Below are 20,924 nucleotides of genomic sequence, written 5' to 3'. Positions count from 1 at the left end.
TGGAGATGCGGCTGATATGTCAGATGTCTAAATAACTGTTTAAAGCGTCGTTTGAAACTGAGGCGATAAAACAGATAAACTTATCTGAGGAATCATCCCAGACCGCTAACAGCTCTTGGGCTTTTCAGCAACAATGATACATTTCCAATCCCGCCAATGTCACATAAACTGTCACATAACACCAATTCTTTGCTTTCTGCACCAGTGGTCACCCATAATATGGAGAATCTCCTTCAAATCTGGCCTACTAAATCATTTTCACATGCTTAAAGTGAACCTCCAGACTAAAAATCTACTCAGCAGCACTGAAAAGGCTTGGTGTTTCATCAGAACTTTGCTTTTCTTACCAAAGCCTCATTTTTAGCTGCACAGAAGCTAAGCTCCGCCCCATCAAAGAAAACTGCCCGGGCATTTTTCCCCTGATGCTGTGCAAAGCATGGTGGGATTTCTGATGTTGTTGTTCTTGTTGCCTAGCAATTGGGAGGGGTGATCAGGACACAGGACAGTTGGAACTGTCTCATGCTCCCCGTGACCTCCTTTCAACCAAAAAGATGGCTGCCCCCATGAAATCACAAACCTTTGCCTGTTCTTTTAAAACAGGGTGGGTAAGAGATTATATTACCTATCTATTCTAATTAACATAACTAATGTAACTTAATGACAGTATGTTTGTTTAGGCTGAAGTTCTTCTTTAAACATCTTTTTGGCCACATACTGTTAGAGTTGGGCCGAACGGTTCGCCTGCGAACGGTTCCATGCAAACTTCCGTGGTTAGCGTTCGCGTCCCGCAGGCGAACCTTTGCGGAAGTTCGGTTCGCCCCATAATGCACCATGGAGGGTCAACTTTGACCCTCTACATCAGTCAGCAGGCCCAGTGTAGCCAATTAGGCTACACTAGCCCCTGGAGCCACTCCCCTCTACTAAAAGGCAGGCAGCGGCGACCATTACGGTCACTTGTGTGCCTGCATTAGTGAGAGTAGGGCGAGCTGCTGCACACTCTCTCTCATAGGGAAAGATTAGTTAGGCTTAGCTTGTCCCTGGCTGCATACCTGTTCTGTGAACCCACCACTGCATACCTGTTCTGTGAACCCACCACTGCATACCTGTACTGTGAACTCACCACTGCCTACCTGTTCAGTGAACCCACCACTGCATACCTGTTCTGTGAACCCACCACTGCATACCTGTTCTGTGAACCCACAACTGCATACCTGTACTGTGAACCCACCACTGCATACCTGTTCTGTGAACCCACCACTGCATACCTGTACTGTGAACCCACCACTGCATACCTGTTCAGTGAACCTGCCACTGCATACCTGTACTGTTCAGTGAACCCGCCACTGCATATCTGTTCTGTTCAGTGAACCCGCCACTGTATACCTGTTCTGTTCAGTGAACCCGCCACTGCATACCTGTTCTGTTCAGTGAACCCGCCACTGCATACCTGTTCTGTTCAGTGAACCCGCCACTGCATACCTGTTCTGTTCAGTGAACCCGCCACTGTATACCTGTTCTGTTCAGTGAACCTGCCACTGCATACCTGTTCTGTTCAGTGAACAGTTTGGTGTGTCAGTGTGAAGCAGTACCTTAATTACACTACCTGATTGATGTATACACATGCAAGATGTTTTAAAGCACTTTAGGCCTGTCATTTAGCATTCAATGTGATTTCTGCCCTTAAAACGCTGCTTTGCGTCAAATCCAGATTTTTCCCGGGGACTTTTGGCATGTATCCCACTCCTCCATGCCCCCCTTCAGGTGTTAGACCCCTTGAAACATCTTTTCCATCACTTTTGTGGCCAGCATAATTTTTTTTTTTCAAAGTTCGCATCCCCATTGAAGTCTATTGCGGTTCGCGAACTTTAACGCGAACCGAACCTTCCGTGGAAGTTCGCGAACCTGGTTCGCGAACCTAAAATCGGAGGTTCGGCCCAACTCTACATACTGTACATTGACACTGTTTGTTAGCATAACCATGATATGGCAGGTACTATTAATGTGCTAAATAAGCAGTAGTTGTTTTAAGTTAAGTCTGTATTGATTTTTGCGTTTCTATATAGACCCTGGCTGTACATAAACAGTATATAAAGTGGTACACAACCCTCATTACATGCATAGCTCCCAACTGTCCCTCTTTTGGAGGGACAGTCCCTCTTTGGGAGCCCTGTCCCTCTGTCCCTCTTTTTATCCTCATTTTTCCCTCTTTCAAGACTTTGTCCCTCTTTCTATGTAAATATATATATTTCTCTACTAAAAAATGTGTTTGATTGACTTTAAACTTTATTCCCATCCTTTAAATTGTATATATTACCAATTTTAAAATGTTAATATAAAGGAAAATGAATCAGGATAGAAAGGACTAGTGTGGTTTGAATGATAAAACAACATATTTTTCTTATGAAATCTTTATGGTATGTGTGACTAGGGGTGTGACAGGAGCGTGATCAGGGGTGTGGCAGGGGCGTGGTTTAAGTGTCCCTCTTTCACATCTCAAAAAGTTAGGAGGTATGTTACATGTATAGGAATGGTTTGTAAGTGGGTTCAATGAGTTTGGGTTGAAGCCACACCCAGGGCACCAAAATGCACCCCTGCTGACATCACATGATGTGTCTCACAAGCTGTGTTTCTTGTCCTTGGCAGGTTTGGTAAATCTGACAATAATCTCTTTGATTCCCCAGGACCATTGCTATTACCACGGAGTTGTTCGCGGGCAGAAGGACTCCAGCGTGGCGGTCAGCACCTGCTCAGGAATAAGGTAGATGGAAGAGTTTCTGTTCTCCACTGATAAGCTATAGCCAATGAAAGGCAATTCTTCTCTATAGGATCAAAAAAATCCACCACTCCCAGTCGACTTATATCGAAAAAATTGGGAAGTTGGATCAGATTTCTCAAAAAAAAAAAAAGCGTTTAATTTGTTCAACAGATCGTTTTTATCGAAATCATAAAATTGGATCATTTTATCGTATCGTGCATTACCACCTTACAGCCTGGGGCCAACAAGAGCGCTTTCAGCAGTGTATTGGAATCGCTGGAAAATGCTCTGGAAATCGCAGTCGCTGTACAAATGGCTTGCATTACATTCAAAATCACTTCAAAAATGCCGTAAATCGCTCTCAAACGCGCTCAGCGATTGTGATAGCCATTCATATTTGCTGAGTAATAGCGTATCATGACCGGACACTAGGAATCCAGCGCAGGAGATTTGAGCGCCACCATAGGCCGTAATAGGAATTACAGCTATAGCGGCGCTCAGTGAGTAACTTCGGTGCCGTCAGAAGACAGAGCTGAAGTTACTTTTAAAACACTGTAATTTGGCCGCCGAATTACATCATTCCCCTCTATCCATGGCGGCCCGAAGGGGGAATAGCATTTAACGAGGACGGGACTTGTGCAGGAGCAGAATCAGCCATATACCGGCTGTATCCTGCGCCCATGTCTCCTGCGCCAATACCTCTCGTACGCATCATGACCCCCGTCCTGTAGCAAAGAGGTTGGGTGTCAGACAGGCACCTGGAGGTCGCTGAGGGGGAGATGAGGATAACGAATAGGTGCAGCACAGCAGCTATTGTAATCTTACTTTGTAAACTGCGACATTTTGTACTAAACTTAAAGGACCACTCCAGTAAAAAAAAGTAAGCAGTTGCAATCTGTTGGAACCAACAGGTTTTGGACTGTCCATCTCCTCATGGGGGATTCTCTGGGTTTTCTTTGTTTTCAAAAGCATTTCCTTAATGCATTTCCTAACTGACAAAATATAGTAGTGTGCAAGTGAGTACACTGAGAAGGGAGGCTGGCTGGTATCCAGCGGTGTAACTATAGGGGATCGGATGCAACCCCATCAGCCACAGAGGGGCCCGCCCGCCGAATGCGGGGGGAGCGCTGCCTCCCGCCCGATAGTGGGACCCCCCCAGCCAGGTGTTGAACTGGCCTAATCCTAGTCTAATAGATGCCGCACCAGTTCATTCCCCGCAGCCCGCAGTCTCCCGGGAGGCAGAGCAGGGCTGCGGAAAGATGGCGTCTGAAGCCCTGCACTGGAGACTATTTGTGTCTCCAGTACAGGGCTTTGGGTACCATCTTCCCGTAGCCCTGCTCTCTGCCTGTCAGCGCGGGAGATGTGCTTCAGGAGGATCGTCGGAGGAGGTGCGTGCCGGAGGTCGGGAGAGGAGACTTTTATCAGGTGACAGGTGAGTGAATTGTTTTTTTTACAGGTGCATTTTTTCTTGTGACTGCTGCCCACATTGTGATTTTCTGGTGACCGCTGCCCACTTTACGATTATTTAAAATCCTGAGACTCTCCCATGAGGTAATGCACTAGTCCAAAACATGTCGGTTCTGTCAGATTTTAACTGCTTACTTTTTATCTCTGGAGGAGTCCTTCAACATAAGCAAATTTCTGCAGCACACATGAAGCCAGTGAGTTGGCGTAATGACTAGCAGGCAGGATAATAATGTATATGTAGTCCTGCTGCCTGTAAACGCACAGCGGAGTAACAGACTTTCTTCTCCTGGCAGGGGACTTGTAACTGTGAGCAATAATGAAAGTTATCTGGTGGAACCGCTGCCAGGAGACGGCCAGCTACACCTCATCTACAGAGCAGAACATCTGCCTCTTCCTGCAGGACAGTGTGAACAAACTGCCACGGATCAAAGGAACTTCTCCAGCATCAGCCGGCAGCATCACAGGGTGAGAGTCAGACACGTATGCAGCCAGTTCAAAGGAAGTTCTACATATGTTATAAAATGGCTTATAAACCTACAGCACAGCGTTCTCTGACAGTGCATAACCCAGGGTCTGCTGCATAAGGAGTGGGCGTGGTCATATGGCTGTTTGGACATTCTAGAAGTTTTTTCAAATGAGGTATGAGAGTTGCTTCAGTTACTACATGGTTATCTGTGCCTCTGGTGCTCCCTTCACTAGAGGTTTGTTTACACTAGAGGGGGGACAGCAGGGTCAAAAAGGGTTGTCACAAAGAGTCTTTACACAAGAGGAGAAGGATTTCTCCTGTAGCTGAGCAAACAATAGCTATGTGTATAGCCAGGTCTATGAGGAGAGAACAGCCATGGCTTCTGCTTGCGGTATAGTTCAGTTACACTTTAATGTACTACCTGTTAAAATGGCGTTATTTTGTAGCATAGTGAGTTGGCGAGCATGTCTATTGCAGTAATCGGCCTCTAATCCTGATCCAATCAATGTTTTCACCCAACAATGAGCAAAAATTATTATCTAACAGATTTCCACTGATCCAGGAAGGGGAAAAACAATGAGCCTATGAAGGCCAGTAGCTTCCTTTTACTGATCGCTGGTACACACCATGCAATTTCCCATCAGATAGACGGGTCAAATTGATTATTTCCATAAAGGTCCAATCTGATTTCCAATTGTTTTTTTTTATCGATTTTCCGATTACTTCTACACAAAATCGTTCAAACAAATGATCCAAAATCCGATGTGACCTGTGAGAAATAATCGATTTGACCAGTCTATCTGACTGTAAATCGCATGGTGTGTACCAGGCATTATCAGCAAAGTCTTGAATACACCTGAAGTGAGAAGTATATGGAGGCTGCCATATTTACTTCCTTTTAAACAATGCCAGTTGCCTGGCTATCCTGCCAGGAGCATAACTAGAGGGGAGCAGCACCTGAGATCGCAGGGGGGCCCAGAGCTGTGGGGGGCCCCAGCTACTAACCCTCCCTTCCTCCCATACAGGGGACTGTACTCCTTATCAGGTGTTTTTATGGCTACACTTGTTATGGGAGTGAAGATCACGATGGCCACACCTGTTTTATGACCCTTGTGGGATGGGCCCCAGGCCGTGGGAGGGGCACCAAGGGGAGGCAAGGGAAGGGTGAACATTGGGGGGGTCCATGCATTGTAGTTACGCCAGTGAGTCCTGCTGATCTTTCTGGCATCAGTAGTGTCTGAATCACACACCCGAAACAAGTATGCGGCTAACACTACATACTCACTGCAGCGACACAGGAAGATGGATCCAGTGACGTCCCCCAACAACGAGTGCTATAGGATCCATCTTCCTGCGAGCGACGTCACGGGACGCTACACAAGAGGACACGACGGGCGCGAACAGGAGGTCGAGCGATCACGTTACTTTGAGTCGTCGGGGATCTTAAATATCCGATGGGCCAGGACCATTCGCGTGGTGCTAATCGATGTTTGCATGATGCCGCCTGTACCCGCATCCCGAGATTGCGGAAAAGATCGCTCATAAAATTGCCAGACATCGGAAAAATCATCGGGGAAATCGGGTGGTGGATATGGGTCTTAAAGAGACACTGAAGCGAAAAAAAAAAATTATGATCTAATGAATTGGTTGTGTAGTACGGATAATTACTAGAACATTAGTAGCAAAGAAAATATTCTCATATTTTTATTTTCAGTGATATCGTTTTTTTTATTTTTTTTTATAACATTGCATCATTCCCTAATATTTGCAGTTTACACACTACTAAGCGTTCTAAATGATTTTACAGAGCAGCCAGTGAACTATTGACCTGTCCTCTGCAGCGAAAAAGAAAATACAGTGACTGACAGTTGAGATAACCAGCTTCAGAAGACAGCGCTCTCTGCAACTTTTAACCACTTCAGCCTACAATGTTGTTTCACCTTATGCATCCAAGCAACTTTCACCTCCCATTCATTCGCCAATAACTTTATCACTACTTATCACACTGAAATGATCTATATCTTGTTTTTTTCTGCCACCATTTAGGCTTTCTTTGGGTGGTACATTTTGCTAAGAATTATTTTATTCTAAATCCATTTTAACAGGAAGATTAAGACAAAAATTGAAAAAATTAATTCTTTCTCAGTTTTTGTCCAATATAATTTGAAATTAATACATGCCACTGTAATTAAAACTCATGTACCGGTATTTTATTTGCCCATTTGTCCCAGTTATTACACCATTTAAATTATGTCCCTATCACAATTTATGGCGCCGATATTTTATTTGGAAATAAAGGTGCATTTTTTCAATTTACATCCATCACTATTTACAAGCTTATCATTTAAAAAATTATAGTAATATACTCTCTTGACATGCATATTTAAAAAGTTCAAACCCTTAGGTAACTATTTATGTTGTTTTATTTTTTAATTGTATGTAGGTGTCGTTTTACTATTTGGCCACAAGATGGCCACAGTCAATAAGTCCTGGAAGCGAACGCTCTTGCTTCCAGGAAGCATTAGGAGGACGGGAAACTTTTTTTTCCGCAGAAAGACCGCGGCCTCTGATAAGAGGCCATCGTTTTTTCTGTTGGGGACTTAGATCAATGAATGGGAACTATATTCCCATTCATTGATCTCAGGGGTAATGGAGGGTGGCGGGAGGGCAGTCTATCTGGACGGATATATTTGTCCAGATATATTTAAGTGGTTAAAGTCGTGGAGCTCAGTGGCTCTTTTGAATAGATAACTGGAGTTTCTTTACTCTTCCTGTACTGGAAACGATATTAGATTTATGTCTCTGCTCCTAATGTTCTATTTCTTAGCTGTACTACACATACAAATCATTATATCATACATTCTTTTTTCACTTCAGTGCCTCTTTAAGGCCTTGTGTTCATGTCTGTGGTGCAGGTAACGTATGTGGCCACCGCGAGGCACGGCACTGCGTTGCTCTGTAGTGTTACCCAATGAGATTTTGATCCCAGTCATTTGTAATGAATGGGATTGCAAATCGCAAACGTACAGAAATGCAGGCGCCCAATGCCGGCCATGCATCGCGATTCTGCTGTGAATCACACCGCATAAATAGAAGCATCAAATAAGCGCGGTCTATGCACTTTCTGATGTCCTTGTAGATCACACTGCGGCATGTTGCCGAATATGTGGTTAAAATTGCGCACATGGAAATCAGGCCAAGTACTACTTCATTCAGAAACATCACCTGATCTGCTACATGCTTTTTCAGGGCTATGGCTAAAAGCATTAGATGCAGCTAATCAGTAGGACAGCCAGGCAACTGGTATTGTTTAAAAGTAAATAAATATGGCAACCTCCCTACCCCCCCCCCCCCCCCAAAAAAAAAACCAGACACACACACACACTTTGGGTGTCCTTTAAGTACCTCCCTTGGTCGGTTAGGATTTGCCGATATTCTGATTGATATTTCTGCATGCTGTTTTACCATCAGAGGCCATATGCAAGTCTGGAATTACACTTTGTGCCCCTAGGCCAAGTATGTTGTGCATGTGCAGCCCCCTCCTCCATGTGTAACATCCATGTACAGCAGCCCCCTCCCATTGCATTTGCAGCCCCCTCTTCCATGTGTAACATCCCTGTACAGCAGCCCCCTCCCATTCCATGTGCAGCCCCCTCCTCCATGTGTAACATCCCTGTACAGCAGCCCCTCCCATTCCATGTGCAGCCCCCTCTTCCATGTGTAACATCCCTGTACAGCAGCCCCTCCCATTCCATGTGCAGTAGCCCCCTCTACCATGTGTAACATCCCTGTACAGCAGCCCCTCCCATTCCATGTGCAGCCCCCTCTTCCATGTGTATCATCCATGTACAGCAGCCCCTCCCATTCCATGTGCAGCCCCCTCTTCCATGTGTATCATCCATGTACAGCAGCCCCCTCCCATTCCATGTGCACCGCCTCTTCCATGTGTAACAGCCATGTACAACAGCCCCCCTCCCATTCCATGTGCAGCCCCCTCTTCCATGTGTAACCTCCATGTACAGCAGCCCCTCTCTTTCATGAACAGCCACCTTGAGCATCAGTTCCATTTTCAGCCTCCTCTTTCATATGCGCATCCCCTCTTTCATTTTTAGGTGCCCTCTTGGGCTGCAGCTGCCCAGGGCCCGGGCCTTTGTGGCTTTTCCAGAAATCCGGCCCTGGCCATATGTAACACATTATTTACATAGACCTCAGACACAGTTGTGTTCCTCCCTTGGCCGCCGCCATTACAAGTTTCAGTTAGCTCAATACAGGATGTATTGGATATACCTGTGAGGACTACTTCTTGTGAACATAATTTATTATTTGGTTTTGGTCAAATTGGAAAACAGTTTGCCATGGGAGAAGTCTGCATCGGAAAATACAGTATAAGGCCTGGAACCCACTACAGCGGGTTTTTCTTTTAGCATTTAGGGAGCGCTTTAAATCGCTAGCGATTTCCCTAAACGCTCTGCCAATGGAAATGGATAGGACAGATTCCACTAGAGCGATTGCGATTAGGCAAATTGCAATTGCAGGACATGCAGGATTTTGGGAGCGCTTGCGCTTCAATGTAAAGTATTGAAGCGCTAGCAAATCGCTCATAAATCGCTACACAGAGCGATTTGTGTGTGATTTTGAATTGATACAAACTGTAAAAAAAATTATAATTATTTAAAACGACCATAGTTAAAATCGCAATCACAATCGCTGGCAAAAAGCTTACACTTTTTAAAATCGCTGCCAAAATCGCTAGAAAACGCTCCTGAAATCGCTTACAAATCTCTAATTCAAAACGCTAGTGATTTGTGGTGGGGTCCAGGCCTAAAGCCACTTTAAGAAAAAGGTGATAGGGAGGTCAGAAACTAAACAGCCACAGACCTCCCCGAGGAGGACAAGGACTGAAGAACGCCTATTCCGCTTGTTTTATACATATATCGAATTTTCCAAACAAAATAATGAATGGGCCTGGCGGCAGCAGATGTGAGATATATTTCATGTTATTCTGCTCATTAGATCCTGAACCTGTCTGCAGAGCTGATGATCCACATCCCGGTCTGACACACAACACACATATACATCCAGAGTAACCACATCCCCCGGACCATAGACATCTGGCGTAGTCGTACAGATGTTTGGAGTCTTCCGCAGTATGAGAGGTCTCCGATGCCGTGTAAGAGAAGGAACATCTGTCCGCTGTATGCTTGGCATGTCCTCCATTAAATCCATTCTCTGCGGAGTGGAAACTCGATGAAGGAGTAATACTTCTTAAAGGACCACGGTTGCGAAAAACGTACAATTCAAAATATATGTAAACACGTACAAATAAGAAGTAGGTTTCTTTCAGAGTAAAATGAGCTATAAATTACTTTTCTCTTATGTTGCTGTCATTTACGGTGAGTAGTAGAAATCTGACAGAACCGACAGGTTTTGGGCTAGTCCATCTCCTCATGGGGGATTCTCAGCATGGCCTTTATTCTTTATGAAGACACTCCCTGAAAAATATTTTTTTTACAAAGATGCTGGCCAGCCTCCCTGCTCGCTAAACACTTTGTTTTGGCAGTTGGGTGGAGCAACTGCCATTCACTAAGTGCTTTTGAAAATAAATAAAACCCTGAAAATCCCCCCCCCCCCCATGAGGAGATAGGCTAGTCCAAAACCTGTCAGCTCTGTCAGATTTCTACTACTTACTGTAAGTGACAGCAACACAGGAGAAAAGTAATTTATGGCTCATTGTACACTGGAAGAAACGTACTTATTTGTATATGTTTACATATATTTTAAATCTTAAGATTTTTGCTTCAAAGGTCCTTTAAAGGAATACTATCGATTCACATATTTTTTTTCAATTGACACAGGAATTGTTTGGGAAGTGCTGATAAGTACTGGTGTATATATTTTAGTAGCAACTTCTTTGTTTACTGTTAGCAAAATACTTTCAAAGTTTACTGACGCCAAAACTGACGCCAAAACTGACGGCAGACTGAGCCATGAGGAGAGGGGAAATTCCCCTCACACTTGATCAGTTAAAGTGGACCCAAATTAAAAATACAAGATTTCAGAAATAAAATCTATTTTCTAAATTATAATAATAAATAGCAGCCTTTTTTCAGCTGCATGATGAATAGACTAAGTGCCTCAACCTTCAAACAAGAAGAAGAAGTACTTTGCATGAGAAAATTTATGAGTGCTCAAACACCAAGTTTAAGGCCTCTTTTCCACGGACTGTTGAGCTGTGTGCTCAGCAAGCAGTTACCAGGCAGCAGTGAGCAGATACCAGGCAGCAACAAGCAGTTATCAGGCAGCAGTGAGCAGATACCAGGCAGCAACAAGCAGTTACCAAGCAGCAGCAAGCAGTTACCGGGCAGCAGTGAGCAGATACCAGGCAGCAGTGAGCAGATACCAGGCAGCAACAAGCAGTTACCAGGCAGCAGCAAGCAGTTACCAGGCAGCAGTGAGCAGATACCAGGCAGCAACAAGCAGTTACCAGGCAGCAACAAGCAGTTACCAGGCAGCAGCGAGCAGATACCAGGCAGCAGCAAGCAGTTACCAGGCAGCAGCAAGCAGTTACCAGGCAGCAGCAAGCAGTTACCAGGCAGCAGCAAGCAGTTACCAGGCAGCAGCAAGCAGTTACCAGGCAGCAGCAAGCAGTTACCAGGCAGCAGCAAGCAGTTACCAGGCAGCAGCAAGCAGTTACCAGGCAGCAGTGAGCAGTTGTGAGAGTTTGAGAGCCATTTCACTGCCTATTCACAGTCCATGGAAAAGAGGCCTTACCCTAGCAAGTCTGACATTGCAAATCTGGCCTAATTGGCTATTCATGAGGCAATGCTCATGCAAATGCATGCACAAACCAATACCACAAAGCAGTCACCCTGCTACATGCTACATTAGCACTATCCGGCTTAGTGCACACCAGAGCGGTTCGGCAGCGTTTTGCGATCCACTTGCGGCTGCGGATACACTTGGGTAATGTATTTCAATGGGCTGGTGCACACCAGAGCGGGAGGCGTTTTGCTGAAACGCATACTCCCGAGGTGAGGCATTTTTTGGATTGCGGAGGCGTTTCTGCCTCCAATGTAAAGTATAGGAAAAATGCAAACCGCTCTGAAAAACGGCAGTTCAGAGCAGTTTTGCAGGCGTTTTTGTTACAGAAGCTGTTCAGTAACAGCTTTACTGTAACAATATATGAAATCTACTACACCAAAAACGCTTTACAAAACCGCAAAATGCTAGGTGAAATGATACAGAAAAATAAGAAAAAGCGTTTCAAAATCTGCTAGCATTTTGCGGATCTGCTAGCAGTTTTTGGTGTGCTCCAGGCCTCCAGGAGCGCCACAGGGAGGATTCCCAATGCCCCTTTTTTATACAACTGGGGGGACCGCAGGGTCCCAGGCTCTCTCACTGCCTGGAAACCACAGCGGCACCCTGGAGGTGGAGGCTGGGTGGCGTGGACGAACCCCCCCCCCCCCCAAGTGTGGCCAGCGCCAGGGAGAGCCGTCTGCACCCACCTCCCAATATTAAATAAAGGGACTTACCTTAACGTCCATTGCGTTCTGCTACATGCACATTAATTTGGGGGCACCACATGAGAAAGGAGAGAAGCATGGGTCACCCCGAGCTTTAGAGCTCAGGGCTGGCTCACATACAGCACTCCAGAGGGGGGGGGGGGAGGACAGGCGCACTCACTCCAGGGTTCACACCACCGGAGCAAGCCATCCACCACCTGCCTCCAAAGGATACAAACTGCACAAAATGCTTTCCTTGAGAAAATTAATGCGCAAGTAGCAGAACCCCAATTTGGCATGCGAAAGCAAATGCATATTTGCATGAGCATTGCCTCATGAATAGCCAATTAGGCCGGATTTGCAAAGCCAGACTTGCTAGGGTTAAACTTGGTGTTTGAGCACGCATACATTTTCTCATGGAAAGCCTACTTCTTCTTGCTTCAAGGTTGAGGCACGTACTCTATTAGATAGATAGATGCGGCGTATGCTACGACGCGGGTTGGCTAGTATACAATATTTTACATTTATTGGAGGAACCCCTCCCTTCCTTTCAAATTGCCGGCAAACTGGTGGAGTAGATGGTGTCCAGCAATGGAGGAATTGCTAATGGCTGCCCCCAGTATAACCCTAGCTATGAAAAGAGAAGGGTGAAAAGCATGCACTGAATTGCTTAGAGGGTTGAAGGAGCGTTTATTTATCTTTGTACGTGTTAGACTGGTGCAACTAAATATTTTTAATTAAAAAAATGTTTGGTTTGGGTCCGCTTTAACTCTATGTGTAGCTCTGTGTGTGACAGAGAGAACAGCTGCAGCTCCTGTGTCCTGTGTTTCTGACTGACCTGTCTGAAGAGAGCAGAGGAAATGTAACTAATTGTCACAGCTTTTCATACTGTTTTTGCTTTCAGAGTTTGATATGTTTGATATTTGCTTTCTGTAGTCTGATATGCAACTCTGGCTGTGCATTGAAGCAGACACCCCTTCTGCAATTGATTTGTCCCAATATAGCTAAATCCTACCCTCAATAAATTACAGTTTTTGCCTCTGATATTTAACATGAAAAGTAGGAAAATGTTTACACAGCTACTTAGACATTATTTGCACATGTCATTTTAGAACACTTGGGTATCGATAGTATTCCTTTAAATACGTTACAAGCATGGGCGTAACAATAGGCCCTGCAGCCCCTGCTCCCGCGGGGGGGGGGGGGGGAGGGGGGTCCGCTCGGGCCGTTTTGTGGGGACTGGAGGGGTGGCAGCATGAGGGGAAAGCCTTGGCCACAGTTGGCGGGGAGAGGGGAAGTCCCCCCCCCCTCCCTCACCTCCTCGGGGCTCTCCCCTCTGCGCTCCCCTCCAGCTAGTTACAGTGTGGGCAGCGGCGGCAAGATACTTACCTTCTTCCTTGCGTTCCACCGCATACTCTTCGCTCTAGCGGCAGACGTCACTTCCGAAAGGGACGGCACTTCCGGAAGTGACGTCAGACGCTAGAGCGAGGAGTATGCGGTGGAACGCACGGAAGGCATGTATCTTGCCGCCGCTGCCCGCTGCCCAAACTGTAACTAGCTGGAGGGGAGCGCAGAGGGGAGAGCCCCGAGGTGAGGGAGAGGGGGGGGGGGAACTTCCCCTCTCCCCGCCAACTGTGGCCAAGGCTTTCCCCTCATGCTGCCACCCCTCCAGCCCCCACAAAACGGCCCCGAGCGGGCCCCAGGGAGGGGGGGGTCCGCAATGAAATTCTGCAGGGGGGCCCGGTGGGGCCTAGTTACGCCCCTGGTTACAAGTTTCTGAAAGGGAAGGTCGCTGAGATGCTAATACTGCAAACGTTGTGCTACTTTCATGTACACTTATGCTAGGTACACAACGATGCATTTTCCCATCAGATCAAACCAATAATTCCCAACGTGTCTGATCTGCTCCCAATCAGTAATGGGATAGATTTTGTGCAGTAGTGATCTAAAAATCAATCTGGTTATCAATCGGGACATGTCAGAAATTAATGGTTCAACCCATCGATGTGATGGGAAATGGCATGGTGTGTACCTAGCATTATACAGCTTGGAAGTGGGCATAGCCTTAATCTCTCTCAGAAGATTGCAGCCTGTAGTAATGACAGTCTGCAGCACAGAAAGTGGCCAGAGTCTGGGCTCCTCCCCGTCAGAGAGGGTCAATTGGTCAATGAAATGCTAATAATGTCGAATGTTGATGTTAATTTTATACAAATGTATGCAGCTTAAAAATTGGCCCATTAAATGCAGCATAGACACCAGGGTAGGTCATTGAGATGCAATTGCAGATGTTGTGCTAATTTGGGGCTTTCAACTCACCTAGCTTGCCTCATGGATAAGCTGGCTCTGTTGCAAACAGGCATTCTCCCATAGCAATCAACCACTATATACATATATATATAAACATGCTTGCAGAGCCGGATTAAGGCTAAATGGGGCCCTAAGCAAAGTAACTGATTTGGGGCCCCCATCATGTCGTAATAGAATAAGAAGATGCAGCTGCACAGCAACATGCCGCACACACTGGTGCAGCCCAGCTACTGGTTGCTATGGGCAACAGCCCGCTTTCCTCTGTGGGTACACAATGCAGGGAATAGCAGCAGCAAAATGCAGAGTGAGAGATGAATGTCTGGGACATTTGCACTCAGGGGCTGGGGCACCCCTGTGAAGAGGGGGCCAGATATCACAGCAGCAGCACTTTCCCCCTGCATCTCCAGCCTGGCAATAGCAGAAAGCTCTGGACACCGCCAAACCGGAAGCCATTCCCCAGACAGAATTACATAACCACCCCCACCACCGAACAACCGATTTCCTCCCAAACTAGACAGCCACCATGCAGCCTCCATCCCAGTGAATACGATAGTCCAGCAGAGAAGGCAGCCGCAGCGGGGGAGAATGACAGCACCAGATGACTCACATTCACCTATTGCGATCCAAGCAATAGAGGTCCCGTCATCCGGAGCCCATCTGTCTCCTCTAGAGTGCTGCCGCTCTGTTACTACTACTATTACTACTTCCTACTTCCTGTCTGATTTGAGAATCAGGAAGTTCAGAGCGAGCGGCTGCACTGTAGAAGAGACAGATGGGTTTCAGATGATGGGATCTCTATCGCTTGGATCATGGATAGGTGAGTGAGCGTTTGCCATCTGCTGCTATCATTCTTTCTGCAGCTGTGGTTCTCTGTAGGGAGGGAGGAGTGGGCAGCGGCAGAGCGCACAGTAGCAGGAGGGGGACCTAGGAGGAGAGCCTGGCTCTGAAGACAATCAGCAGCGCACGGCATCATTTGACAAGACGAGACAAATAACATTTATATTGCGCTTTTCTCATGGCGGACTCAAAGCGCCAGAGCTGCAGCCACTAGGACGCGCCCTATAGGCAGTAGCAGTGTTAGAGAGACTTGCCTAAGGTCTCCTACTGAATAGGTGCTGGCTTACTGAACAGGCATAGCCGAGATTCGAACTCTGGTCTCCTGTGTCAGAGGCAGAGCCCTTAACGGGACTCCGAGCAGTGTCTGTGGGTATGCCTTTAAGCATACCCACAACTAATTAATTACATCCTCACACCTACCAGCATGATGATTGTAATTATATCCCCTTGGGTTCCTTATATTTCATTGCATTGTGCTGAATTGAGCTGCCGACTTTGGAGAAAAGTCGTCCTGTATAATACAATGTAACTATGGAAAGATGCATATCATTTTGAAGCTCTCTTTCGCCTCTTTCCAATCAGGGATGGTTTAAGCAACAATGGGGCCCCAGGGCAAAATAAACCTGGGGGGGCCCCCAACAGATACCCTGGAACAAAAATCGGCATTAAGGGACCTTTTTTGCAGCTGGTATAGTCAGGGTGTGAAGCCCCAATCGGTCGGAGCTCCACATTCTGGCTACCCCAGCCTGCATGGGGGACAAGGGATTAAAAAGTTTCAGGAGGGGGGATCCCACATAATTTAAAAAAAAAAAATTCCCACACTCTAAACATAAAAATTTTTTGGGAAAATAGGAAAAAATGTCAGGGATCTTCATGCAGCCATATTGCGGCTGTATAGCGATCCCTGGCCAAAGCGCTGCGGCTGCGTATGGACCCCCTGAAAACCCCGTCAGGAAATGTATTGCTCTTTCTTTTGATGCATGTAAAATTACACTACCGTTAGGTTTGCTACTAAAAGTGACATTTACCACATTTAAAAGTATACTTTTTTCCTTAGAAAGTTTAAAATCGATTTTCTCAAAAACTATAAGGTCTTTTTGAAAAATTGTTTTTTCCTCTTATTTCCAATGATCTCCTTAACATATCCTGCAAATTTAGGGTTTCTAGCGTATAAGGTGGATTTGCTATTAACCATTAAATTCGGCAGGTTTTTAAATGTGTATTTTTTTTTTCCTTTGAAACTTTAAAATCGATTTTCTCAAAAACTATAAGGTCGATTTGAAATTTTTTTTTCCTCTTGTAGCCACTGGGGGCCCCTACAAGCTCTGGGGCCCTGTGGCAATTGCCCCCTTTGCCTCTATGGTAGCGCCATCCCTGTTTCCATTGATAGATAAACTGCTACCCTACGCCTTTTAGTTTTCGCTATTTTCGCGATCGAAATTGCCGTGGCCGCGATTTTGATCGCGAAAATAGCGAAAACTAAAAGGCATAGGGTGGCGGTTTATATATCATTTGAAGGAGGAGAAAGAGAGCTTTAAAATGATATGCATCTTTCCATAGTTACTGCACTGCTCAGAGTCCCTTTAACCATTATACCATCCAGCCACCGCTGACAGGATGGCGATAGCTGGTTTATGTGCTGATGGGGCCCCTTTGACTCTGAATGGGGGCCCCAAGCGACTGCTTTTGTTGCCTGGTCGGTAATCCGGCCCTCTTATTTATGGAGAAACATGGTAGTATTCACTCAGTAAGATGGAGAAAGTTAGTCACTGCCCATCTTTATTCCTGAGGGTTCTCACATGAGAAGTTTTCTCACCAGTAAAATACTTTTTTGTGCATAAGATAAGAAACCCTCCGGTATGGGAAAACTCAGGAGATAAATGTAGTGAGTGAGAGCAGAGGGGGTTCTGGGTACTGCTCACCGCTGCCAACTGTACTCAGAGCTCTTGTGTCTCCCGCAGGTGAAGAGAGAGGAGATGGAGGGAGACAGATGTGTGGAACTCTATCTGGTCGCGGACTATGCCGAGGTGAGGTCAGTCCGGCAGTTTGGTGTGTGACCCAGTTCGGGAATTTTCATCTTTATTACTATAAAACCATCAGTAGAGAGGAAAATATGGTCCATGGTTAGGCATGGAGCAGATCTGCTGACATCAAACCAACCGAAAGTTGATTTAGGTAATTCCTTTATTGAACTCTACTCTTTCTTGCAATCTTTCCAAAACTTCTAAGTTTCCTCTTCAAGCATAATCTAGTTCTTCATACCTGAACCTTAAACAGAGCCCAAGGTGGGCTCAAAAAATAAAAAAAAAGTAGGCTTCCTGATCCACCAGGCTGAGTGGATAAGGTAGCTGCAAAAACCACCGCTCCCCACCTCTCCTGTGGGCCGCAATCAGTGTTGCCAACTCGTCAGTAAGGAAAGTAGCTATTGGCTGTCCTAGAAGTCGCTAGATGACGTCATCACGTAATTTGCATAAAGGCTCCACCTCCGACCCCGCCCTAGATGACATCATCACATAATTTGCATAACGGCTCCACCCCCGACCCCGCCTCTCGCACATCATCCAGGGACCGGCCCACCTGACGTCACCCCTCTGCTCCCCAGCAAGAGCGCCTGCGATGGAAGCAGGGAGGGCTAGTGTGAGTGTTGTCCCCTGACTGGTCTGGAAGGTTCCTAGCTGTGCTGTGATTGGTTGCCCCGTACTGGGTGGCTCCCAGCGGCTTGATGGGGGCGGGACTTCTGTGAGAGGACGGGCCAGCCCGGCCAGGCTGTCTGTGAGTGGCGTGCTTTGGGACAGGGAGGGGCTGGCAGCCGGCAACTTAAGTTAGAGTCTTCCAAATTTTAAAGTCTACAATAACACAAGACAAATGTCGCCAGATTTGTCATTAGCAGCTTTTCTTAGCTTTTCGCTAAGTTGGCAACACTGGCGGCAATGGCCCACCACTGGGTCACGACGCTGCACTGAGAGACTGTGTGTCTCTCATAGCGTGCAGGGAGGCGGGGAAGCGGCAGGAGGCGCGGCCAGGGAGAGAGGTAGGAACGCCCCTGGCGGGCGTTTTGTGCAGGGAATTCCTCTACCCTGTGTTTACCTCCAAGTTAGCGACAAATCTTGTTGCTAAACTCGGGGGGCTAAATTGCGGCGGTGGGGGAGCAGAGATCGGCGGTGTAGGGACACAGAGCCATGTCATTAGGCAGAGAACATGCCTCTGGGTCCCATCTGCCCTGCGAAGATCCTCCTCGGGTTCTCTTTATAGCTCCGAAAGCTTACAAGAAAACTATGCACAGCTAGTCATTAAAAGTGTTTAAGTGTTACCTGAATCAACTTCAAACCCTACATGTGAAGCCACAAAAAGACCTGCATGTGATCCTGTCGGAGCACTCTTCAGGAGAGTCATATGATTGCCGTTTTTTTGCATTGGGGTGTAATGCGGCAGGAGCATCAAAATTCCACCGCAATGCAAAAAACATGTAAAGCAAGCTGGAGGCCTCCATAGTGTCCCACTCCTCTAAGACCTCTTTCAGACAGGCGGCTGAACTGCACGCTTGTGTCAAGCTCTGACATGCGGTGACATTAACCGATGGCAGAGAACTGGGACATGTCCCGGATAAACAAAGCTGCAGCCGCGCTCGGATGTGACTCCATGAGGGGGGGGGGGGGGGGGGGGCTACCCAGTGCCGGTAACAAATGCTAAGAAGCACCAAACCGTGCAAGAGAGCAGCTGACAGGCGGTGAACTCACTGCCGTCAGCCTCCTGTCTGATGTGATGACTGGTGTGGTAAGAGGTGATGGAGTACACCGCAGTAACCATGATCCCACCAGCAATGAGCCCGCAGACGCTCCCCCCACCTGGCGGTAACACAGACATCACAGGAGACTCTCCCGGAGGAAGCAGGCGGGGTGTAATCTGCGTATCGGGTGTCGGTGATCCTGGGCAGGGAGCCAGGGAAAGATCGCTGCCTTTCAGGCCACTTACCGGGATCAATAGCGAGTGTTTCCTGGAGCTGACGGCTACATTACGCCGCATTGATTTCTCTCTCATTTTCCCAGTTTCAGAAACACGATTCGGACTTGGAGCGCACCCGCAGGAAGATGCTGGAAGTCACCAATTATATTGATAAGGTATGGCTCATAATCAATGATCTATTGTCGTATTCAGCTGTTGGGTCAAGTGCAGGGATGGTGACTGCTAAGCAAAGCAGGATCATCCACCAGGCAACCTAAGCAGGTGCCTGGGGCCTAATGGGTGTCACGGGGTCCACCTGCCACCTTCTCTGTCCTCTCCCCACCAAAAAAAGCCACAGGGGGCCCCAAATCTACTACATCGCCTGGGGCCCGATTACATGTTAACCCATCTTTGCTGCTGTATGGGGTTTGGAGGAGAGAGGAACAGATTTGATTGCCTCATTGTGCCAGCCTAATGCTGCCCATTAACAATACAATTTTTAGCGAATAATCGTATTTTTCAATAAGATCAATCAGATTACAAGAAAAGATCATATTTAATCGATCCAAGCCTTTAAAGAGAACCAGAGACAAAGCACCCTCATGTATTTTACCATATATATCAGTGAGGACATTAGAGAAAACACCTACCCTGCTCTCTGTTTCATCCTTTACTGCTCAGCCTGCTTGTCATCAGCCCTGATAAAATCCCCGACTGAGCATTCAGTCTGACTTTGCTCAGGAATCATTATAGCTGAGTCTGTCTTCTCTGGTGTCTTTTCAAGTCCAAGCCTGCCCCCTTGTGGCTCTGCTATAATGACTCAGCTATAATGATTCCTGAGCAAAGCCAGACTGAATGCTCAGTCCGGGATTCTTATCAGGGCTGATAACAAGCAGGCTGAACAGTGAAGGATGAAACAGAGCAGGATTGGTGTTTTCTCTAATGTTCCCACTGATCTATATGGTAAAATACATGAGGATGCTTCGTCTCTGGTTCACTTTAAAGGTGCCCACTAACGGTACAATTTTCAGCAAAGAGTCACCTGAGCGCTCAGATAAATGTCTTTGGAAATATAATGTTGTAATACATCGATTATTTCACCATGGATGAACCTCTCTGTAATTCCTACCATCCCAACCAATTAAAAAATAATGTTTTTCCATCAACTAAACTGTCATCGAACGATCACCATTAGAATTGCGGTGGGGTGGGGTAAATTCCCCACACCGCCTCAGTGTGAAGGGGTTTTAATTAAAGGACAACGGATGTGAGAGGGGTATGGAGGCTGCCATATTTATTTCCTTCTAAGCAATACCAGTTGCCTGGCTGTCCTGCTGATCCTCTGCCTCTAATACTATTAGCCATAGCCCCTGAACAAGCATGCAGCAGATCAGGTGTTTCTGACATTATTGTCAGATCTGACAAGATTAGCTGCATGCTTGTTTCTGGTGTGATTCAGACACTACTGCAGCCAAATAGACCAGCAGGGCTGCCAGGCAACTGGTATTGCTTAAAAGGAAATAAATATGTCAGCCTCCATATTCCTCTCACTTCAGGTGTCCTTGAAGGCCTGGGTGTACAAACATAGATCCATTTTTGATCATCTCCATATAGTATGAGGGCTAACAGATTTTGAATACTATTACTA

General features: G+C 46.5%; 1 protein-coding gene across 1 annotated transcript in view; it reads left to right on the top strand.

Moving 5' to 3' along the window:
• The window catches only part of ADAM19 (ADAM metallopeptidase domain 19), a 129,650-nt gene that overhangs the window by 39,717 nt on the left and 69,009 nt on the right, over positions 1-20,924 (top strand). The window contains exons 4-7 of the mRNA XM_068273102.1: positions 2,682-2,758; positions 4,516-4,687; positions 17,296-17,361; positions 19,381-19,452. Coding sequence (XP_068129203.1) covers positions 2,682-2,758; positions 4,516-4,687; positions 17,296-17,361; positions 19,381-19,452 — 387 coding nt within the window. The remainder of the gene's footprint in view (positions 1-2,681; positions 2,759-4,515; positions 4,688-17,295; positions 17,362-19,380; positions 19,453-20,924) is intronic.

This window comes from Hyperolius riggenbachi, chromosome 3 (genome assembly GCF_040937935.1).
Source record: "Hyperolius riggenbachi isolate aHypRig1 chromosome 3, aHypRig1.pri, whole genome shotgun sequence".
In the NCBI taxonomy this organism is placed as follows: domain Eukaryota; kingdom Metazoa; phylum Chordata; class Amphibia; order Anura; family Hyperoliidae; genus Hyperolius; species Hyperolius riggenbachi.
This window is presented reverse-complemented; position numbering and strand designations above follow the sequence as displayed.